Below are 23,381 nucleotides of genomic sequence, written 5' to 3'. Positions count from 1 at the left end.
ACGGGCGATTCATGTCAGCTCCTAAAGCACATGGAGCAAATAGCCATGTCCTTATTTACAAAGGGTCTTAAGGCAGCCTCTACACAGGGCTTGAGGGAAATTGTGGTTTTACATGATGGTATGTGTGGGCTCGCATACAAACACACACGTGTGCGCGTGCCTGCATTTGCATTTTAGACATGAGAATTAACTCTCTACAAAGTGCTAGCTCTGTACCTGGTACTTTGTGAGACAGGGTACCTATCTTCCATTATTGAAATCTGCTAACATCCCCCAACTTATGTATCCACTTTGCAGATGAGGAAACTGAGGCTCAGAATGGTTCTGTGTCTTGTCCAAGTTTAGCTGTTGTTGTGGGGCCAGGCCAGGGTGTGAACCTGGAGCAGGGCTGCTGGCATTTGGGGAGTGGCTTTGGCCCATGAATCCCAGCTGCTCCTTGCAGAGAGCTGAGGAGCCCTGAACCCCGTGGGGGAGCTTTGTGCTGGGGGAACCCAGGTAGCAGACACTCTTCTCAGGTCCAGGCTTTGCACAAAGTATTGAGAAAAAGTCAGTGAGCTCAGGTTTGTGCTGGGCTGGAGGGGCCATGGAACTCCTGTTGCTCCTAGCAATGTGTGCGACCCTGCCATTCATCAGCTCTGGTGCCTCTGCAAGCCTCAGTTTATTCACTGGTAAAATGGGGTTGTGTTCCAACTTCACAGGGTTGTGTAGACATGAGGTCACTCATGGAGGGTACATGGACCCAGTCCACTGTTACTCTTCCAGGCCTTTTCCTAACATAACTTTCAAAATGCAAGGTGGTATCTTCGATTAGATCCTAGATAAACGAAAAATGGGTGAAATCCAAAAAACGCCCAGAATTTAATTACTAGGAATGTATATTTTTGTTTTGGTAATCGTGACAAACTTACCTCGGTCACATGAGATGTTAGCATGAGGGCAAACTGAGTGAGAGTATATGGGAACGCTCTGTATTTTCTGCAACTTTTCTATAGCCGTAAAGTTATTCTGAAATAATTTTTTTAAATGCAACTTTCTTTGGTCCCATTTCTTCAAGGTCAATGCTTTGCAAAATAAGGAAGTAATAACTGCTTATAAACTAATTCCTAGCAAAGCGTTAATACTTATACTTCCCCTTTTCACAGTTTACCACGGGGGTTGGCAATAATTAACGTCCTAAAAAGAAGGAGGAAATCGAATGGAGGGAGTTTTAGGCACTGTGAGTTGTCCTTATGTGAGTGACACTGGACCACAGGAGGCACTTCTGTAATCACTTAAATTGGCCCCAAAGACATCTAATTACTTCCTCGACAGCTCTCTTCGCAGCAACTCATCTTTACTGCACAACCCCCACCCGCACCCCCTCCCCGGGCGTTATGTCACTCAGTCCAACGTAGGTGTGGAATGTTACAGAATGAAGATAAAGTCCTAGGCCATGCCCCGGGTCAAGTCCAAGAGCATCGCAGCCTGGCATCCGGAACTCTGCGGTCCTGCCTGGCCGTCCTCTCCAGCCTCTGTCTCTCCACAGCCTGCTCTACAACCCCCACCTGGGTTTCAGTTCCCACTTGTTCCCTGCTGTTTTCCACCCAGTGATTTTCTTTGTTCTGTCTGTTTTCTGGAATACCTGACAGCGGGATGTCTCATAGCAGAAACCAACCTGTCCTGCCTGCCTCCCGCCTGCAGTAACACCGCCTCTTGCCATGGTGACTGAGCTCATGCTGTTCCTGCCCCCTGGAGCACAGTCTTGTTCTTCCCCTCCTCTGTCCCCTCCCCTGGCTAAATCTAGCTGCTATTTTGAAATACCATGGGCCCTGCCCCGTCCAGGAACCCTGACATGTACTCTCAACACACACACACACACACACACACACACACACACACACGATGTGTCATCCTATGTTTGCCACTCTAATTCTCCCATAGCACCTTAACTCTTACATCAGATCATCTATAGGTTTTTCTGGAGATCCTGCTATGCTGGGAGTCCCTGAAGGGAAGGGACCATGTGTTGCTCACTTAGTACCACACCGTGCATCACCCAGAGCCTCACAGAAGCTCCAGCTGACTATAATGGAAGGGCAGGAGAGAGGGTGTGTGTGCCCTGAGCCGCGCCCTCTGTGCCTGTGCCAGGTCCTGAGAAGTATTTCTCTTTCCTTGTGTATAGTTTATGGGGAGCCAGACACCGTGTCAGGAGCAATACTGACCACAGCCTCACCGTTACTAAATATTATTATTTGAGAATGTTCTGCTTTCTGACAAGCGGAAATGGAATCTCAGTGTTTTCACTTGAATTTTGGGAAGCAGTGGAGCTGAGCTGTGAGCACCCTTGCTCTGGGGTCAGTGCTCTAGACTCCTGGCAACGCTTTCACTATGTCACAGCTGTGTGACCTGTGACATGTTGTTTTACTTCCCTAAGCCTTGTATTTCTCTTGTATAAAATAGATTGTATAAGACTTCTACCATAAAGGATATTGTGAAGATAAAAGGAGATACTACAGGTAGAGCACTTAGCTCGATATTGGGAAGGTCATAATTGCTAAAGATGTGAGCATTCCTCTCCTGCCTACCTCTCCCTCTCCTGTCCTTCTCTTTCTCTCCTCTTCTTCCCTCTCTGCTTTATCCTTAGATTCACTTTTTCCTTATCTTCTTTTTCTTTTTCATCCTTATTCTTTACTTTAGGCTGCAACCCCAATTCCTTCCCACCCTAAAAGGATCTGCCTCTTACATTCGCTGCCACCTCATCTCGTGCCTTCAGCCTCAAGCGACATTTTTTAATGCACAGTTAGTGTGGAAAATGTAGGAACTAGAGAAAAGCACAGAGAAAAGGTAAAAATGCCCATCCACCTATCACCTGAGATTCCCTTTATTAAAATATATATTCGTTTCAAATTATGTGTATGTTAGTGATATACAGAGTTCCTCTGTTTTTTATTCTGCATAATTTAACATGCAGTCATGATTTTTGGAGATTAAAGTTGTTTCAGCTTTTCTCCTTTTTTTTTTTTTAATTTCAGCTTTATTGAGGTATGATTGACCAAGAAATTTACAGGATATTTAAAAAGTACCTCAGGGTGATTTGATATGCTTATGTGTTGTGAAGAGTCTCCCCCAGCTAGTTAATGAGTATATCCATCACCTCACATTTATCTTTTATTTTGGTGAGAACATTTAAGTCCTACTCTATTAGCAAATTCCAATTGTACAGTAGACAGTGTTATCAACTATTTTACATTAGATCCTGAGACTTATCCATGGTATAACTGAAAGTTTGTACCCTATTACCAAACTCTCCATATTTCTTCCACCCCCTTTCAGGTCCTTTCTGTAATTACAACAGATAATACTGTGAAGGTCATGTTTGTTCCTGCATCTTTGTCCACATTAAGTAAATTATGATTTCTTTTAGCTAGAGTCTTAGAAGTGGAATTACTGAGTCAAAGCGTTGATCATCTGAAGACTTTTATTTATTTTATTTTATTTTTTTAAAACTCTTTATTGGAATATATTTGCTTTACACTCTTGTACCCGTCTCTGAGATACACCAAAGTGAATCAGCTGCAACTACACATATATCCCCAAATCCCCTCCCTCCCGCGACTCCCCCCCCCACCCTCCCCGTCCTGGCCCTCCAAGGCATCTCTCATGAAGTTGATCTCCTTTTGTTATACAGCATCTTCCCACTAGCTATCTATTTTACAGCTGGTAGTGTAAATATGTCTATGCTACTCGTCCCAACTTCCCCTTTACCTCTCACCCCAGCCCCGTGTCCTCAAGTCCATTCTCTACTTCTGTATCTCCACTCTTGACTTGAAGACTTTTAAAACATATTGATAAATTATTTTCTAGCAATGTACCAATTTCTTCTCTAATGAGTTCAAAAACAAGAGTGGCAATTTTCTACACCTTCACTGATCTGAATATTATTATTCAAAAATCTCAGCTGAATTGTAGGTGAAAAATGGTGTTCAGTTATTGTAATTTGCATGTCTTTGCTTAGAGTGAAGGTGAGTGGTTTTAAGCCATTTATGTTCCTTTTTTCTGAATTATCTGCTCATACCATTCATCCATTTTGTTTTTGTGAAAGTTAGTATCATCTTTGTTGATTTATATAAACTTTTTAATTTGGATGTTAATACTTTGTTCATTACATAGATGACAAATATTTTACGAGTTTGTTGTTTGGCTTTTAATTTTTAAAAAAATTTTGTTATTTACTTATTCATTGGCTGCATTGGGTCTTTGTTGCTGCACACAGGCTTTCTCTAGTTGCGGCAAGCGAGGGCTACTCTTCGTTTTGGTGCGCAGGCTTCTCATTGCAATGACTTTTCTTGTTGCGGAGGACAGGCTCTAGCTGTGTGTGCGGGCTTTAGTAGTTGTGGCACTGGAGCTCAGTACTTGTGGCTCTCAGGCTCAGTGGTTGAGGCGAATGGACATTGCTGCTCCACGGCATGTGGGATCTTTTTGGATCAGGGATTGAACCCACGTCCCCTGCATTGACAGGTGGATTCTTAACCACTGCACCACCAGGGATGTCCCACATTCTAGTCTTTAAAACTTAAATCTATACCAAAAGCAAACTGAGGAGTAACCAAGACGTTCTCTTTATCGGTCATTAAATGACAAAGGGTATTTACAGCCTCAGTGGAGAAGAGAAATTCTCCCCGCCTCAACCTAGCAAATCTCAACGTTTCTCCTTTGTGCAAAGACTGCTCCTGGGTGTTCTAGCACCATCGGATCCTTTCATCCACAAAGAAGCCTGTAAGAACACTGCCCACTGTGTGTGCCTCAAAGGGAGTTTTTGTCAAATGGTCCATCTTAGAGCAACCTCTGGCATTTACTATGTGGAGTGTGTGCGTACATACATGTCACTGTGCAGAGATGGTGGCCAGAATAATCCAACTGTCACGTGAGATGCGTTCCCCAAGAGCGCGTGTCTGTCCAAGCTGTCCCTTTGGAGCAGGTTATTTTCATCCTTTGGGAATGCATCTTTGGAAACTGCCTTTCCTCCTAGTTGGGGCCACATTCAGAAATAGCTCAGAGCTGGTAGATATAGATAGTAAGAATTTAAGTCAAGAATATCATTAGGTATAGCCTAGGATATACCCAGGTTATCTGACTTTGTTCTGTACCAATTTTTATCTTTCAGGGAAATTTATATTGGCTTCATTTATTATAAGGCATTTGTCCCAATTACCTAGTGTACCTAGACTGTCCTTAGTATGATTTAATTGTTCCCTCATAGAGGAGCTGATAAAGCTGCTGAGAATCTCAGAGTTTTCAATCCCAGAAGGAAGTAGGTAGAGAGAAAATTAAATGTTTTGATTTTACCCCAGATGTAAAGTACCAAATTGTTGTGAACCATAAGTAGCTTGAGGAGAAGAGCTTTTTTATATCTAAAAAACCAAAGATTAAAAGCCAGCACTGTGTCAGACAAAGGCATAAAAATTATCTCATATTCAGCAGTTTGCTTAATTCCATGTAATTAACTTTTGTTCTGAACCCAGTTTTCTCATTAGCTCTGTTGACCTTGTCTGATGATTGAGGATGACAGTGACAGTGAGAGTTTTAAGAAGTTTGTGAGGTTTTGTTAAGGCTCGTGTGATTTGTCCGGTGAAGGGGGCACCTTGATCACTGCAGAGTGTGGAAGGCATATCCCATGTGGAAAACACAATTTTAACCTCTTATTTTTCATTGTGAGGCCATCAGCCCTGCAGCCAGAAAAGGTTATATCCTATCAAACTTAAAAAATGAGGTCTTTCAGGGAGCCAGGAAAAGCCAAGCGGGCATCTTGGATTTCCCATAGCCCTGACTGTTTACAGCTATTGTTTACCTATTTTAAATTACCTGATATATAAGTAGACTGTTGCCATGCTTTAAGGACATCAGGATGGCAAAAGCCTGACAATGAGGTGTTCATTTTCGCAGAAGCAGAATGAACTTTGTGTACACGTGCCATAGTCTTCATAGAGCATTGTGAAATACTACCTATCCACTTAACCAAAGTAACAAAGATCTTAAAAGCAACATAAATCCCTTAAAGGCAAGGTAATTCACGTGGTCTGTTATTAAAAGCAGCATTCCAAGAAAACTGTATTTTGTTAAGACAGAGGGAACCAAATTGCAGTTTGGTACCAATTACTGTTTATAAAAAAATTTATGTACCTAATTAATTTTAACAATTTAAGAAAGTCCTTTCTATAAATCTTGAAGAGGCAGTATGTTTGTAACAGCATTGGAGTGCAATTGCACCTGTGTTTAATGACAAAAGACTTAAGAAGGCATGCTTAAAATCTGATTACAATGCAATTGATAAACTAACTTGGTTACTGCTATGACACACGACGTTTTTACACAATATCTATAACTATGACTGATAACGTTTTACCAGGACATTTCAGAATTTTAGGAACTCCGTATTATTTCTAGAATATTTATAATCGTAAACAATTATCATATAATATCCAAAGGGTTTAGAACATTCAGTCAAGATAAAATATGTCAGGGTGGCACCAAGCACATTTCTTAATAGTTTTAAACATTTTGTTTATCCGTAAAAGGAAGCCAATGTTCAGTAATTAACATTCTAATGTCTTGTTTTATTTCTAAAAAGTTCATGCAAAGTTCTCATCTCATTTGCATTTTTTTCCCTAAAAGTTTCTTCACATTGAGTTATTTTCCTTGTTGAGAAATTTGTAACAGATAGCTTATATTAAACCTAGGCATGATGAAAGTGTTATACTTAATGTTGATGGCTTTAAAGACATGTATATTAATTAGATCAACAAATATTACTACCAGGTCAATTTAGTATTGAATATTTCCCATTTCAAGTGAACGTGAAATTTGTTTAGCTTAATTTCTCTTGTATTCAGGATTGTTTGATTTGTAAGCGCTTACTTTTTTTCTAAGCCAGTTAAATAAAGCTCATTTACAAATTAACCTCAGCAATATTATCCAAAGTCAAAGACACATGCTGAGACATACACATATATGCAGACAGACAGAGATCTTGTAGTTTCTGCTTGAGATTGAAAATATCTCTTGACCCCCGCCCCCTCCGCCCCCCACCTTTTTTTTCCCTTGGCTTGAAGTTCTACTCATTAACCCAAGGCTGAAGTCTCAGGCAAAGTGGGCTGTGATTGTATCTCAAGGGCATGGTAAGAGTTAACTTCAAGCTTTTTCCTAGGCATATTTTTGTTCTCTCAGGGTCAGAACTGTGAAAAACAGCAAGCTAGCTGTTTCTAATTGTATATGCAATAAGAATGGGTTTTGCAATTAAAACTTTTTTAATCTTAACCAATTTTAGCCGGAGTCTAAAGAATATCGCAGCTACACTGTCAAAAGTCATCCTTCTCTTTCTGTAGTCATGATTTCATAGCTAACATTTAAACAACATAGTACTCAAATTGGCTCTGATAACAGGGGCAGACTGGCTGATAGAATGGTGTCCCAGCAGGGACTGTCCCTCTGGGGAGGTGGGGTCTTTGATCAGAAGAATCTGAAGGAGTAAGGGAAATTGCAGGAGTAGGGGAAGCTTGGTTCCCCCCTGAAAGAAGGGGATTCTTTAGAATGTTAGGAGTGTTCTGATTCCTCAGGCTTTTGGTTATAGGAGAAAATCCTGGACGAAAGGGAACCTCAGTCCATTATCCCACCCTGTGGCAATAAAGGTCTAAATGTCAGAGACCTATTTTCAGGCCATTTTTTTTAATCCCCCAACTTAAATAAAGGTCAGGCACTGCTACAGTAGAATCTAGGTTTTTCCTTTTTCTCAGCCCATCTGGGTTAGAAAGGGGATCCTCCCATGTCCAGTAACCTGTAACAAAGACCCAAACGGTGTTCCTAGAATGAAATCCAGCATTTTGGAAACACCAGGAAGGTCTTGCCTGAAGGGGTTTGAGGAGTGGCCCTAATTCCCTTCAAATCTGGTGGGGTTTCAAATGTCCTTTATTTTCCCACTGAAGCCTGACCGGACGTCTCTGGCCTCCACTGAAGCCTTGCGCAAGGCGCCCAACGCACCATGGCCGGAGAGGGGCTTTGAACTAGTGCAGACCTGGTTGCCAGGACTTTCCATAGGAGGGATCCCTTGTCTAGAAGCTTCCTATGCTGGAGTGTATTCCCTGAGACTGAGCATCTATGAAGCGTAGGGTGAAGGCTGTTTGGAAGTGGCCAGCCCTATAGGTAGTCTGTGCCAGTGTATGGGCTGCTAAGGCCTGGAGTGAAGGGGGATCTCCTGGAGGAGCTGAAGTTAGCCACAGTGGAAAGTGCCGGGGGGTCAAGATCTGAGGGCTGAGAGGTGGCAGTGTTCCCACAGAGGGTCTCTGAACACAGAGTGAGGGGGGAGAGCAAACAGCAGAAGAACCCCATGTCTATCGCCCCATTTGTTTGGCATCTAAGGTAAACTTGAAGGGGACATAAGGCTCAGGTAAGAAAGAAACCTTGCTTCCCGAGTACAGTAAGTGAGAGAATCACAGGAACAAAGTGCAGGGCAGTGTGTGCTGGTGGGGTGGCACAGGCGCCTGGAGGGCTGCTCTGGAGAAAGACACTGGGAGGCAGCGGGCCCCGGGGAGGGGATGTTTTTTACCCCCGGAAATACAGTGTGGCGCGTAGAAGGGTGCAATTTGTTGGCGAGGGCTGCAGGCACTGAGCTCTGACTTCCCCATGTGTTGTTCCCAAGGTTGGTGACGATGCACAGCTTGGGCGGTGGGCGTGCTGGGGGTTGTCCTTTAGGCAGAGCTAGAGAAAGGGGGAGAGGGGAGAGAGGGGAGAGAGGGGAGAGAGGGAGTGCTAGGGGCTCCTGCACTGAGAGGGCCCAGATTAAGCCTTGTGGGTCTTGGAAAGAGAACAAAGCAGAGAGTTGAGAGCAAGAAAGTTCTCAAGGGAGAGAGTAAAAGTCAAAAGTCTCCAGCCAGCTGTTTAGGGGGACCTGCAGTTTACCTTGAATTTCCCAGGTTTTAGCACCATCTGATCTCTTAACAAGGTTTAGCCCCTCTCTGTCCCTGTCATAAAAGTGTCCAATGTTAGGTTCTTTACCCTATTCTTGTAGCTGTTTCTTATATTGAAGTGCAGATATGGAAATACAGACAGGAGTCTGTGATGAATTCATAGTCCTGGAGCTCCTTTGTCTCCTGCCTCAGGAAATGTAAACAGGGGGCTGGTAATGAATGTCTGGCATGAAGCTCTTCTTCTCTGCCTCTTAAAATGTAAACTAGAGGCCAGTTGTAAATGCCTAGCTTGGAGCCAAAATATCTCCCACCTCACTCTGATGAGGTGGGGTCCCGAGTAGGGGTGAGCAGCCAAAGGTGGCTCCTTGGTGGGGGCTGGGACGCTGTCTCTGGGGATACCCTGTGCAGGGGCTCAAGCCCATCCCAGTGGCCACTGCCGTTGCAGGCTGTGGGCTTCCCCTCTCGCCACTGCCTCCCAAGGCTGGGTTCAGCTCCTGAACTGCTGCTGCTGTGGGCATCCGTCAGTGAAAGTGCCTGGCTCAGCACACACACAAGAGTTCTAGAACACAGCCAGAGGCGGGGAAATGATGAACAGACATCAGTCAAGTGCTCTTGACAGAATACATGACCTCGAACTCAGAGGTCTTTCCCTGGAAGGATTCTCAATCACAGTCTATCCTCAGGACGTCTTCCTTCAGGAGACACAGGGGAGTCACTTTTCCTGTCTCTTGCCAGAAACCAAATCAGATTTGGCTGTGAGGCTGGTGAATGGAGGTGACAGGTGTCAGGGCCGGGTGGAGGTCCTGTACCAAGGTTCCTGGGGCACCGTGTGTGACGACGACTGGGACATCAATGCCGCCAACGTGGTCTGCAGACAGCTGGGCTGTGGACCGGCCATGTCGGCCCGAGGAAGTGCAAGGTTCGGTCAGGGCTCAGGGCCGATTGTCCTGGACAACGTGCGCTGTTCAGGGCATGAGACCTACCTGTGGAGCTGCCCCCACAATGGCTGGAACTCCCACAACTGTGGACACAGCGAGGATGCCAGTGTCATCTGCTCAGGTTGGTCTCACAAAAGTGGGAGTACCTTTTCTGGGATGTGCTTTCCTTCTTCCATTCTGATCCCCTCTCAAAGCATTTTGTACATTTCTTGCTTCCTTAAAACACTTTATGTCTCTGCTAGGAATAAATATGAGCTTCTGAGGAGCTGCCAGGCATGGAGATGGTGAATTAGCACAAAGAACCAAACTGAAAGTGACATGAAATCTTTTTCTCCATTTCAGAGGGCAGGCAGAGGCAAAAGAGGAGAGTTGTGTCAGGAGGTCTCTGAATGGAGGTCATGGGCTGGTCCTGCAGGTGGCCCAGGGTTTGGTGTCTGAGTCCTGGACGGTAGCTCCTCCAGGGACCTGGGATGCCCTCTTGGGGCACAAAGTGTGCTCTGAACAGAACAGGGGCCCCATGTGTGCTGCCTGGCAAAGCCTTGCCACCACCTCCATTGGGCCTGAGAGATCACATGTGGCATTTGGACTTGGAGCTGGACCCCTCCGTCTTGCTGCCTCAGTGGATTCAGACAAGCTGTGAGGCTGACATTGGTTTAGGTCCACTCAATACTTTAGGCACACAGCTAATCCCCTTGACATTGGAAATAAGAGATGCTGGTTGGCCTAGATCTCTCAGGGGGATCATATTTGGAGGGTTGAGGGTGGCAGTGCCCCCTACACTGAAGCAGTGAACACCTATGGAGACAGTGTATCACCTGCTCAGCGTCTTCCCCATTTGCCTTTGTTGTGCCCCTTCTGTGCCATGAGACTGGCCTGCCGTGTCTCTCTCCCAGCTGCCCGGCCCCAGTCCACACTCATTCCAGGTGAGTCCTGCTGCCTCGTGACTCCAGGTGTCCCTCCCGCCCCTCTTACCTCCACAGCGATCAACCGTTAGCCTAAGGAGGGGAGTGTGAATATTTTTCATGTTCCAGTACTTGCCGTGGTCACTCTAGAGCAAGCAGAAGTTTCCAGTCGAGCCACTCCTCCTGGAGCCTCTGGTTGGCCTCAGTGATTTAAGGACATTGTGGCTACACTCTGTTCCCCCAGTACATTTGGTGCCAGGGGAGATCTGTCCTGGGGTCACTTCTGCTTGAAAGCATTGTCACATGTAAAGAAGAGATATGTATGGGGCGAGAACAGAGCTGTTTCATGCCCTACACCCCAGGTGGAGTCTCAAAGGGGTACTTCCCCAAAGAGCAGCACTCAGTCAGGAGAGTGTGCTGATGGCTCTCGTGGTCTCTGCCACCTCATGGCCATGTGGGGGACATTGGAGGGCATGATTTGGCTCACGCCAAGCTCTCAGAAAAGGCCTCTTCCTCCCTTAGGCGGGGAACTTCTCAGACCCCGCTCTCCCCGATCCTTGTTTTAGGTCACTAGACCAATCTTGAGTCTCTCCACCTTCTTTCTAATCTGGCTGTGTTCCCCCCCAGATCTGTCTTTTATGACAGCTGCTTCCTGTGGGAAGCCTCACAGGGACCCTGCCACCGTGTCAGTGCTTAACATTCAAGTCCACGGGCCCTGGAGCAATGTCTACATCCTGGGTTAAGCCTCTGTGATCAGCACTTCTAGTTACCAGAATTGTGGATAACCTTCACCAACCAGCTAGAGAATGTGTTAGAGAGGATGTTTTTGTTTGCAAGTGTTAGGATCCCAAGTAATGCTCTCTTAAGCTTGGAGGGGACCCAATAACTTACATGTCTAACACATTTAGTGGTAGTTCTGTCTTCAGGTACAGCTGGATCCACAGGTTTCAGAAGTATCTGTCCCCTGCACTTTTTATACCTCTCTTTCCTATGTGTTTGGGCTTCACTCTCAATTAGCTTCCTGTCGTGGGGACAGGGGCCAGCCTCAGGTCTACAACCCAACAGGCAAAAGAGTCTATTTGTTCCAGTCCTTCAGCTGACAAGTGCTGGAGGGACTCTGAGCATCTTTCTGTCAATAGGTGTCTTGTCCCCAATCATCTCCATGTGCTTTTATGATATTCAGTGAGTCCATGGTTTATTTCAGAACCAGCCTAATATGTGGATTTGAAACTGACATGAGTAAGAGCTCCATGGAAAGTGAGCCTTCAGAACAACTTCAGGTCTGATGAGCTGGGGTCCCGATTAGGGGTGAACAGCCAAAGGTGGCTCCTCGGTGGGGGCTGGGAAGCTGTCTCTGGGGGTTCCCTGATGCAGGGGCTCAAGCCCATCCCAGTGGCCACTGCCAATGCAGGCTGTGGGCTTCCCCTCTCCCCACTGCCTCCCAAGGCTGGGTTCAGCTCCTGAACTGCTGGTGTTGTGGGTATCAGTCAGCAAAAGTGCCTGGCCCAGCGCACAGCCAAGGGCTCTGGAGCACAGCCACAGGAAGGGAAATGATGATGAATGGCCTTCAGTCAAATCCTCTTGATAGGAAACACGACCTTAAACTCAGAAGTCTTTGCCTGGCAGGGCTCTCAATCTCTGTCTTTCCTCAGGACCTGTTCCTTCAGTAGACACAGGGGAGTGACTTTTCCTGTCTCTTTCCAGAAATCAAATCAGATTTGGCCCTGAGGCTGGTGAGTGGAGGTGACAGGTGTCAGGGCCGGGTGGAGGTCCTCTACCAAGGCTCCTGGGGCACCGTATGTGATGACGACTGGGACATCAATGATGCCAGAGTGGTCTGCAGGCAGCTGGGCTGTGGCATCGCCAGATCGGTCTGGAAAGAAGCCTGGTTTGGTCAGGGCTCAGGGCCGATTGTCCTGGACGACATGCACTGCTCAGGGCACGAGGCCTACCTGTGGAGCTGCCCCCACAGTGGCTGGAACTCCCACAACTGCGGACATAGCGAGGATGCCAGTGTCATCTGCTCAGGTGGGTCTCACATAAGCAGGGTTGTGTCTCTGGGGTGTTCTTTTCTTCTTCCATTCTGATCCCCTCTCAAAGCATTTTGTACATTTTTCGCTTCCTTTAATCACATTATCTCTTTGCTAGGAATTAGTATGAGGTTTTGAGGAGTTGCCAGGCCTGAAGATGGTGAATTAGAACAAAGAAGCAAACTGAAAGTGACATGAAGCCTTTTCTCCATGTCACAGGGAAGGCCAGAGTCAAAAGAGGACAGTTCTGTGAGGAGGTCTCTGAATGTAGGTCACGGTCTGGGCCTGCAGGTGGCCCAGGGTTTGGTGTCTGAGTCCTGGTCTGTAGTCCCTCCAGGGACTTAGGATGCCCTCTTGGGGCACCAAGTGTGCTATGAGCAGAACAGGGGCCCCATATGTCCTGCCAGGCACAGCCTTGCCATCACCTCTGGTCAGGCCTGAGAGATCACATTTGGGATTTGGACCTGGAGCTGGACCCCTCCTTCTTGCTGTCTCACTGGACTCAGAAAAACTGTGAGGTTGACCATTGGTTTGAGTCCACTCGGTCATCTAGGCACACATGTAATCCCTTTGACAGTGGAAATAAGGGATGTTGTTCTGTCTGGACTTCTCCGGGGGAATATATTTTGGGGGCTAAGGACTGCAGAGGCCTCCACACCCCGCCCCTCCTAGTCAGGGCACACGCATGGGGACTGAGCTTCTCACCTGCTCAGCGTTGTCCCCCTTTGCCCCTGTCGTGCCCCTTCTGTGCCATGTGACTGGCCTGCCTTCTCTCTCTCCCAGCTGCCCGGCCCCAGTCCACGCTCATTCCAGGTGAGCCCTGCTGCCTTGTGACTCCGGGTGTCCCTCCCTCCCCTCTCACCTCCACAGACGCCAACCAGCAGCCTCGGGAGGGGAGTGTGGATGTTTTCCAAGTCTCCGTACCTGCCCTGGATACTCTAGAGCAAGCAGAAATTTCCAGACAAACCACTACTCTTGGAGCCTCTGGTGTGCCTCAATGATTTAAGGACATTGAGGCTACACTCTGTTCCCCCAGTACATTTGGGGTGAAAGGAGGTCTGTCCTGGGGTCACTTTTGATTGGAAGCATTGTCACATTTAAACAATAGTTACATATGGGGCGAGGATAGAGCTGTTTCATGACCTATACCCCAGGTGGAGTCTCAAAGGGATACGTCCCCAAAGAGCAGCACTCAGTCAGGAGAGTGTGCTGATGGCTCTCGTGGTCTCTGCCACCTCATGGCCATGTGGGGGACATTGGAGGGCATGATTTGGCTCATGACAAGCTCTCAGAAAAGGCCTCTTTCTCCCTCCGGCAGGGGAACTTCTCAGACCCCAGTCTCACTGACCCTTGTTTCAGGTCACTAGACCAACCTTGATTCTATCCAGCTTCTTTCCATTCTGGATGTGTTCCCCTCCAGATCACTCTTGTACGACAGCTGCTTCCTATGGGAAGCCTCACAGGGATGCTGCCAGTGTGTCAGTGCTCAGCCTTCCAGTCCACGGGCCCTGGAGCAATGTCTACATCTTGTGTTAAGCCTCTGTGTTGACCACCTCTAATTACCAGGATTGTGGATAACCTTTACCTACCGGCTAAAGAATGTGTTAGTGAGGATGTTTTGCTTGCAAGTGCTAGGGTCCCAGGTGATGCTCTCAAGCTAGAAGGAGACTTACCAACTTACATGTCCTAGACATTTAGTCATACTTCTTTCTTCAGGTACAGTTGGATCCGGAGGTTTCAAGACTCTCAGTCCCCCTTCATTTTTCATACCTCTTCTGTCTTACGTGTTGGGGCTTCACTCTCAAATTGCATCCTGTCGTGGGGACAGAGGTCAGCTTCAGGTCTACTTCTCAAAAGGCAAAAGGGTCTGTTTGTTGCAGTCCTTCAGCTGACAAGTCCTGGAGGGACTATGAGCATCCTGCTGGCAATAGGTGTCTTGTCCCCAGTCAACTCCCTGTGCTCTGATGATATTCAGTGAGTTTGTGGTATATTTCAGAACCAGGCTAAGCTTTGGGTTTCAGAGTGACATGAGTAAGAGCTCAGTGGAGAGCAAGCCTTCAGAACAATCTTAGGTCTGATGAGCTGGGGTCCCGATTAGAGGTGAGCAGCCAAAGGTGGCTCCCTGGTGGGGGCTGGGAAGCTGTCTCTCGGGTTCCCTGATGTGGGGGCTCAAGCCCATCCCAGTGGCCACTACTGATGCAGGCTATGGGCTTCCCCTCTCGCCACTGCATCCCAAGGCTGGGTTCAGCTACCGAACTCCTGGTGTTGTGGTCATCAGTCAACAAAAGTGCCTGGCTCAGCACACAGCCAAGCGTTCTGTAACAAAGCCAGAGGCAGGGAAATAATGATGAGCGGACATCAGTCATGTCCTCTTGACAGAAAACATGACCTTGAACTCAGAGGTCTTCCCCTGGAAGGACTGTCAATCACAGTCCTTCCTCAGGACGTCTTCCTTCAGGAGACACAGGGAAGTGACTTTTCCTATCTCTTTCCAGAAACCAAATCGGATTTGGCTGTGAGGCTGGTAAATGGTGGTGACAGGTGTCAGGGCCGGGTGGAGGTCCTGTACCAAGGCTCCTGGGGCACCGTGTGTGACGATGACTGGGACACCAATGATGCGAACGTGGTCTGCAGGCAGCTGGGCTGTGGCCGGGCCCTGTCGGCCCCAGGAAGTGCCCAGTTTGGTCAGGGTTTAGGGCTGATAGTCCTGGACAACGTGGTCTGCTCAGGGCATGAGACCTACCTGTGGAGCTGCCCCCACAATGGCTGGAACTTCCATAACTGTGGACACAGCGAGGACGCCAGTGTCATCTGCTCAGGTTGGTCTCACAAAAGTGGGAGTACCTTTTCTGGGGTGTGCTTTTCTTCTTCCATTCTGATCCCCTCTCAAAACATTTTCTACATTTCTCACTTCCTTAAATCACTTTATCTCTTGGCTAGGAATTAGTATGAGCTTTTGAGTTGCTTCCAGATTTGGAGATAGTGAATTAGCACAAAGAACAAAACTAAAAGTGACATGAAACCTGTTTCTCCATGCCACAGGGCTGGCCAGAGGCAAAGAGGACAGTTCTGTGAGGAGGTCTCTGAATGGAGGTCAAGGGCTGGAACTGCCGGTGGCCCAGGGTTTGGTTTCTGAGTCCTGGACTGTAGCTCCTCCAGGGACCTAGGATGCCCTTTTGGAGCACCAAGTGAGCTGTGAGCAGAACAAGGGCACCATGTGTGCTGCCAGGCACAGCCTTGCCATCACCTCTTGTCGGGCCTGAGAGATCACACATGGGATTCGTACCTGGAGCTGGACCCCTCCAATTTGCTACCTCAGTGGACCCAGAAAAGCTGTGAGGCTGACCATTGGTTTGGGTCCAGTCAGTCATCCAGGTACACAGCTAATCCCCTTGACATTGGCAATGAGGGATGCTGGTCTGCCCGGACCTCTCAGGGGTAACATATTTGGGGGGCTGAGGATGCCAAAGGCTCCTACCCCCTGCCCCTTGGATGTAGGGCACCTGCATGGGGACTGAGCCTCTCACCTCCTTAACATTGTCCCGCTTTCCCCTGTTCTGCCCCTTGTGTGCCATCTGTCTGGCCTGCGTTGGCTCTCGCTCAGCTGCCCTGCCCCAGGCTTTGCTCATTCCAGGTGAGCCCTGCTGCCTCATGACCCTGGGTGTCCCTCCGTCCCCTCTCACCTCTACAGATGCCAACCAGTAGCATAAGGAGGGGAATGTCGACATTTTCCATGTCCAGGTACCTGCCGTGGTCACTCTAGAGCAAGCAGAGGGTTCCAGACGAGCCACTACTCCTGGAGCCTCGGGTGTCTCTCTGCGATTTAAGGACATTGTGGCTACACTCTGTTCCCCCAGTACATTTGGTGCCAGGGGAGGTTGGTCCTGGGGTCATTTCTGCTTGAAAGCATTGTAACATATAAACAAGAGTTATAAGTACGGCGAGAATAGAGATGTTTCATGCCCTACACCCCAGGTGGAGTCTCAAAGGGATACATCCCCAAAGAGCAGCACTCAGTCAGGAGAGCGTGCTGATGGCTCTCGTGGTCTCTGCCACCTCACGGCCATGTGGGGGACATTGGAGGGCATGATTTGGCTCACACCAAGCTCTCAGAATAGGCCTCTTTCTCCCTTAGGCAGGGGAACTTCTCAGACCCCAGTCTCCCTGATCCTTGTTTCAGGTCACTAGACCAACCTTGATTCTATCTACCTTCTTTCTAACCTGGCTGTGTTCCCCTCCAGATCGCTCTTGTGCAACAGCTGCTTCCTATGGGAAGCATCACGGGGATCCTGCCAGTGTGTCAGTGCTCAGCCTTCCAGTCAATGGGCCTTGGATCAATGTCTAAATCCTGGGTTAAGCCTCTGTGTTCACCACCTCCAGTTAACAGAATTGTGAATAACTTTTACCTACCAGTTACAGAATGTATTCGTGTGGATGGTGTTTTGCAAGTGGTAGGATCCTAGGTGTTGCTCTCTTAAGCTAGAAGGGGACCCAATAACTGACATGATAACACATTTAGTGGTAGTTCTGTCTTCAGGTACATCTGGATCCACGGGTTTCAAAAGTATCTGTCCCCCTGCACTTTTCATTCCTCTCTTTCCTATGTGTTTGGGCTTCACTCTCAATTTAATTACTGACATGGGGACTGGGGCCAGCCTCAGGTCTACATCCCAACAGGCAAGAGAACCTATTTGTTCCAGTCCTTCAGCTGACAATTCCTAAAGAGACTGTGATCATCCTGCTGGTGTCTTGTCCCCAATCGTCTCCATGTGCTCTGATGATAATCGTTGAGTCCATAGTTTATTTCAGAACCAGCCTAATTTCTGGGTTTGAAAGTGACATGAGTAAGAGCTCCGTGGAAAGCGAGCCTTCAGAACAACTTCAGGTCTGATGAGGTGGGGTCCCGATTGGGGGTGAGCAGCCAAAGGTGGCTCCTTGGTGGGGGCTGGGACGCTGTCTCTGGGGGTTCCCTGATGCGGGGGTTCAAGCCCATCCCCGTGGCCACTGCTGATGAAGGCTATAGGCTTTCCCTCTCCCCACTGCCTCCCAAGGCTGGGTTCAGCTCCTGAACTGCTGGTGTTGTGGGCATCCGTCAGCAAAAGTGCCTGGCTCAGCGCACAGCCAAGGGCTCTGTAACAAAGCCAGAGGCTGGGAAATGATGATGAATGGACATCACTCAGGTCCTCTTGATGGGAAATATGACCTCAAACTCAGAGGTATTTCCCTGGAAGGACTCTGAATCTCAGTCTCTCCTAAGGACGTATTTTTTCAGGAGACATAGGGGAGGGGCTTTTCCTGTCTCCTTGCAGAAACCGAATCGGGTTTGGCCGTTAGGCTGGTGAACGGAGGTGAAACGTGTCAGGGCCGGGTGGAGGTCCAGTACCAAGGCTCCTGGGGCACCGTGTGTGATGACGACTGGGACACCAAGGACGGCGACGTGGTCTGCAGGCAGCTGGGCTGTGGCTGGGCCTTGTCAGCTCCAGGAAGTGCCAGTTTCGGACAGGGCTCAGGACTGATTGTCCTCGATGACCTGGGCTGCTCAGGAATCGAAACCTACCTGTCGAGCTGCCCACACAATGGCTTTAAGTCAAGTAACTGTGGACACAGCGAGGATGCCAGTGTCATCTGCACAGGTTGGTCTCACATAAGTAGGATTGACTCTTTGGGATGTGCTTTCCTTCTTCCATTCTGATCCCCTATCAAAGCATTTTCTACATGTCTTGCTTCCTTGAGTCACGTTATCTCCCTGTTTGGAATTAGTATGAGCTTTTGAGGATCTTCCAGGCATGGAGATGGTGAATTAGAGCAAAAAACCAAACAGAAAGTGACATGAAGCCTTTTTCTCCACATCAGAGGGCAGGCCAGAGGTAAAAGAGGACAGTTCAGTCAGGAGGTCTCTGAATGGAGGTCATGGGCTGGTCCTGCAGGTGGCCCAGGGTTTGGTGTCTGAGCCCCAGGGTTCCAGGGACCTGGGGTCCCAGTCGGGGCACAAAGTGTGCTGTGAGCAGAACAGGGGCCCCGTATGTCCTGACAGGCAGAGCCTTGCCATCACCTCTGGTTGGGCCTGAAAGATCACACATGGGATGCAGACCTGGAGCTGGACCCCTCCATCTTGCTGCCTCAGTGGACCCAGAAAAGCTGTGAGGCTGACCATTGGTTTGGGTCCAGTCAGTTATCTAGGTACACAACTAATCCCCCTCAGTGGACATTGGCAATAAGCGTTGCTGGTCTGCCTGTACCTCTCAGGGGGTACACCTTTGGAGGGCTGAGGATGGCAGAGGCCTCCCCCTTCCCTGCCCCTCCGAGGCAGGGCACATGCATGGGGACTGAGCGTCTCACCTGCTCAGCGTCGTCCCCCTTTGCCCCTGTCGTGCCCCTTCTGTGCCATGTGACTGGCCTGCCTTCTCTCTCTCCCAGCTGCCCCGCCCCAGTCCACGCTCATTCCAGGTGAGCCCTGCTGCCTTGTGACTCTGGGTGCCCCTCCCTCCCCTCTCACCTCCACAGGCGCCAACCAGTAGCCTAAGAAGGGGAGTGTGGATGTTTTCCACATCCTGGTACAGGTCCCTGGTCACTCTAGACCGAGCAGAAGTTTTTAGATGAGCCACTCCTTCTGGAGCCTCAGGTGTACCTAAGTGATTTAAGGACATTGTGGCTACACTCTGTTCCCCCAGTGCATTTGGTGCCAGGGGAGGTCTGTCCTGGGGTCATTTCTGCTTGAAAGCATTATTACATATAAACAGGAGGTATATGTGTTGCCCTACACCCAGGTGGAGTCTCAAAGCAATACTTCCCCAAAGAGCAGCACTCAGTCAGGAGAGCATGCTGATGGCTCCGTGGTTTCTGCCACCTCATGGCCATGTGGGGGACATTGCAGGGCATGATTTGGCTCATGCCAAGCTCTCAGAAAAGGCCTCTTTCTCCATTAGGCAGTGGAACTTCTCAGACACCACCCTCCCTGACCCTATTTTAAGTTCACTAGACCAACCTTGATTCTATCCACCTTCTTTCTAATGTGGCTGTGTTCCCCACGAGATCGATCTTTTATGACAGTTGCTTCCTATGATAAGCATCACAGGGATCCTGCCAATGTGTCAGTGCTCAATATTCCAGTCAATGGGCCCGGGTTCAATGTCTAAATCTTGGGTTAAGGCTTTGTGTTCACCACCTCTAGCTACCAGTGTTGTGGATAACCTTCAGCTACCAGTGAGAGAATGTGTTAGTGAGGATGTTTTTGCTTGCAAGTGGTAGGATCCCAAGTGATGTTCTCTTAAGCTAGAAAGGGATCTAATAACATATATGTCTAAGACATTTAGTGGTAGTTCTGTCTTCAGGAACAGCTGGATCCAGAGGTTTCAACAGTATCTTTCCCCCTGCACTTTTCATACATCTCTTTCCTATGGGTTTGGGCTTCACTCTCAATTAGCTTCCTATTGTGGGAACAGGAGCCAGCCCCAGGTCTACATCCCAACAGGCAAAGGAGTCTATTTGTTCATGTCCTTCAGCTGACAAGTGCTGGAGGGACTCTGAGCATCCTTCTGGCAATATGTGTCTTCTCCCCAGTCATCTCCTTGTGCTCTGATGACACTCAGTGAGTCCATGGTTTATTTCAGAACAAGGCTAAGCTTTGGGTTTGAAAGTGACATGAATAAGATCTCAGTGAAAAGCAAGCCTTCAGAACAATCTCAGGTCTGATGAGCTGGGGTCCCGAGTAGGGGTGAGAAACCAAAGGTGGCTCCTTGGTGGGGGCTGGGAAGCTGTCTCCGGGGGTACCCTGATGCAGGGGCTCAAGCCCATCCCAGTGGCCACTGCCGATGCAGGCTGTGGGCTTCCCCTCTCCCCACTGCCTCCCAAGGCTGGGTTCAGCTCCTGAACTGCTGGTGTTGTGGGCATCAGTCAGCGAAAGTGTCTAACTTAGCGCACAGACAATATTCTGTACCACAGTCAGTAGCAAGTAAATGATGATTGACGGCCTTCAGTCAAGTCCTCCTGAAGGGATACATGACCTTGAACTCAGAAGTCTTTCCCTGGAAGGATTCTAAATTTCAGTCCGTCCTCAGGACCTCTTCCTTCAGGAGACATAGGGCAGTGACTTTTCCTGTCTTCTTCCAGGAACCAAAAGGCATTTGGATCTGAGGCTGGTGAATGGAGGTGACAGGTGTCAGGGCCGGGTGGAGATCCTGTACCAAGGCTCCTGGGGCACCGTGTGTGATGACGACTGGGACACCAATGATGGAAACGTGGTCTGTAGGCAGCTGCGCTGTGGCTGGGTCACGTCAGCCCCAGGAAGTGCCCATTTTGGTCAGGGCTCAGGGCCAATTATCCTCGATAACCTGGACTGCTCAGGTCAGGAGACCTACCTGTGGAGCTGCCTCCACAATGGCTGGAAGGTAAACAACTGTGGACACGGCGAGGATGCCAGTGTCATCTGCTCAGGTTAGCCTCACATAAGCAGGGTTGCCTCTCTGGGGTGTGCTTTCCTTCCTACATTCTGTTCTCTTATCAAAGCATTTTCTACATTTCTCACTTCCTTAAGTTACCTTATCTCTCGGCTAGGAATTAGTATGAGGTTTTGAGTAGCTGCCAGACATGGAGATGGTGAATTAACACAAAGAACCAAATTGAAAGTGACATGAAGCCTTTTTCTCCATGTCACAGGGTGGGCCAGAGGCAAAAGAGGACATTTCTGTCAGGAGGTCTCTGAATGGAGGTCATGGGCTGGGCCTGCAGGTGGCCCAGGGTTTGGTGTCTGAGTCCTGGACTGTAGCCCCTCCAAGGACCTGGGATTCCCTGTCGGGGCACAAAGTGTGCTGTGAGCAGAACAGGGGCCCCACATGTCCTGCCAGGCACAGCCTTGCCATCACCTCCAGTTGGGCCTGAGAGATCACACATGGGATTCATACCTGGAGCTGGACCCCTCCGTCTTCCTGCCTCAGTGGACCCAGAAAAGCTGTGAGGCTGACCTTTGGTTTGGGTCCAATCAATCCTCTAGGCACACAGCTAATCATCTAAGGGTTGCAGTTCTTTCTGAACCTCTCAGGGGAAACATCTTTGGGGCGCTGAGGATGGCAGAGGCCTCCCCCTTCCCCACCCCTCCGAGGCATGGCACACGCATGGGCACTGAGCATCTCACCTGCTCAGCATCTTCCCCCTTTGCCCCTGTCGTGCCCCTTCTGTGCCATGTGTCTGGCCTGCCTTGTCTCTCTCCCAGATGCCTGGTCCCAGTCCACACTCATTCCAGGTGAGCATGCTGCCTCTTGAGTCCAGGTGTCCCTCCCTCCCCTCTCACCTCCACAGACGCCAACCAGTAGCCTAAGGAGGGGAGTGTGGACGTTTTCCACATTCTGGTATCTGCCTAGGTCACTCTAGAGCAAGCAGATGTTTCCACATGATCCATTACTCCTGGAGCCTCAGGTGTGCCTCAGCAATTTAAGGACATCATGGCTACACTCTGTTCCCCCAGTACATTTGGTGCCAGAAGAGGTCTGTTCTGGGGTCATTTCTGCTTGAAAGCATTGTCACATACAAAGAGTTATATGTGGGGCAAGGACAGAGCTGTTTTATGTCCTACACCCCAGGTGGAGTCTCAAAGGGATCCTTCCCCAAAAAGCAGCACTTAGGAGAATGAAAAAGGCTTTCGTGGACTCTGCCCCCTCATTGCCATGTTGTAGACATTTGAGGCCATGATTGGCTTACACCAAGCTCCCAGAAAAGGCCTCTTACTCCCTTAGGCAGTGGAACTTCTCAGACCCTTCCCTCCCTAATCCTAGTTACAGGTCACTAGACCAACCTTGATTCTATCCACCTTCTTTCTAATCTGGCTGTGTTCCCCTCCAGATACATCTTTTACAACAGCTGTTTCCTATGATAAGCATCACGGGGATCCTCTCAATGTGTGAGTGCTCAACATTCCAGCCAACGGGCCCGGGTTCAGTGTCTAAATCTTGGGTTAAGCCTTTGTGTTCACCACCTCTAGCTACCAGTGTTGTGGATAACCTTCAGCTACCAGCTAGAGAACGTGTTAGTGAGGATGTTTTTGCTTGCAAGTGGTAGGATCCCAAGTGATGTTCTCTTAAGCTAGAAAGGGATCCAATAACATATATATCTAAGACATTTAGTGGTAATTCTGTCTTCAGGTACAGCTGGATCCAGAGGATTCCAGACTCTCTGTCCCCCTGCACTTTTCATACCTCTCCTTTCTTATGTGTATGGGCTTCACCCTCAATTTGCTTCCTGTCGTGGAGATGGGGGCCAGCTGCAGGTCTACATCCCAACAGGCAAAAGAGTCTATTTGTTTCAGTCCTTCTGTTGATAAGTTTTGGAGGGACTCTGAGCATTCTGCTGGCAATAGGTGTCTTGTTCCCAGTCATCTCCATGTGCTCTGATGATATTCAGTGAGTCCATGGTTTATTTCAGAACCAGGCTAAGCTTTGGGTTTGAAAGTGACATGAGTAAGAGCTCAGTGGAAAGCAAGCCTTCAGAACAACCTCAGGTCTGATGAGGTGGGGTCCTGAATAGGGGTGAGCAGCCAAAGGTGGCTGCTTGGTGGTGTCTGGGAAGCTGTCTCCGGGGGTT

General features: G+C 48.7%; 3 protein-coding genes across 3 annotated transcripts in view; all 3 read left to right on the top strand.

The window, feature by feature from the left end:
• LOC130854176 (deleted in malignant brain tumors 1 protein-like) overlaps window positions 1-11,522 on the top strand; it is a 197,203-nt gene extending 185,681 nt beyond the window's left edge. Inside the window, 3 exon segments of the mRNA XM_057736939.1 lie at window positions 9,675-9,998; window positions 10,771-10,800; window positions 11,407-11,522. Coding sequence (XP_057592922.1) covers window positions 9,675-9,998; window positions 10,771-10,800; window positions 11,407-11,522 — 470 coding nt within the window.
• A 492-nt stretch (window positions 11,523-12,014) lies between these two features.
• On the top strand, window positions 12,015-16,514 carry LOC130854175 (deleted in malignant brain tumors 1 protein). Its single transcript, XM_057736938.1, has 5 exons — window positions 12,015-12,036; window positions 12,484-12,807; window positions 13,593-13,622; window positions 15,305-15,628; window positions 16,501-16,514. The coding sequence occupies exons 1-5, from the start codon at window positions 12,015-12,017 to the stop codon at window positions 16,512-16,514; spliced, it is 714 nt and encodes a 237-aa protein (XP_057592921.1).
• Window positions 16,515-17,967: 1,453 nt separating this feature from the next.
• Window positions 17,968-23,381, top strand: part of LOC130854174 (deleted in malignant brain tumors 1 protein-like) — a 46,623-nt gene continuing 41,209 nt past the window's right edge. Inside the window, exons 1-6 of the mRNA XM_057736937.1 lie at window positions 17,968-18,025; window positions 18,119-18,442; window positions 19,227-19,256; window positions 19,342-19,369; window positions 20,896-21,242; window positions 22,018-22,047. Coding sequence (XP_057592920.1) covers window positions 17,968-18,025; window positions 18,119-18,442; window positions 19,227-19,256; window positions 19,342-19,369; window positions 20,896-21,242; window positions 22,018-22,047 — 817 coding nt within the window. The remainder of the gene's footprint in view (window positions 18,026-18,118; window positions 18,443-19,226; window positions 19,257-19,341; window positions 19,370-20,895; window positions 21,243-22,017; window positions 22,048-23,381) is intronic.

This window comes from Hippopotamus amphibius, chromosome 5 (assembly GCF_030028045.1).
Source record: "Hippopotamus amphibius kiboko isolate mHipAmp2 chromosome 5, mHipAmp2.hap2, whole genome shotgun sequence".
NCBI lineage: Eukaryota > Metazoa > Chordata > Mammalia > Artiodactyla > Hippopotamidae > Hippopotamus > Hippopotamus amphibius.
The sequence above is the reverse complement of the archived record's forward strand: the minus strand, read 5'-3'. Positions and strand labels throughout refer to the sequence as shown.

What these genes read in the sequence shown, in the direction of transcription:
- LOC130854175 (XM_057736938.1), top strand. Translation starts at nt 12,015, where the DNA reads ATGAGTAAGAGCTCCATGGAAA. An exon ending in GAGTAAGAGCTCCATGGAAA is followed by an intron (nt 12,037 to 12,483) that starts GTGAGCCTTCAG and finishes GTCTCTTTCCAG; the next exon opens with AAATCAAATCAGATTTGGCC. An exon ending in CCAGTCCACGCTCATTCCAG is followed by an intron (nt 13,623 to 15,304) that starts GTGAGCCCTGCT and finishes ATCTCTTTCCAG; the next exon opens with AAACCAAATCGGATTTGGCT.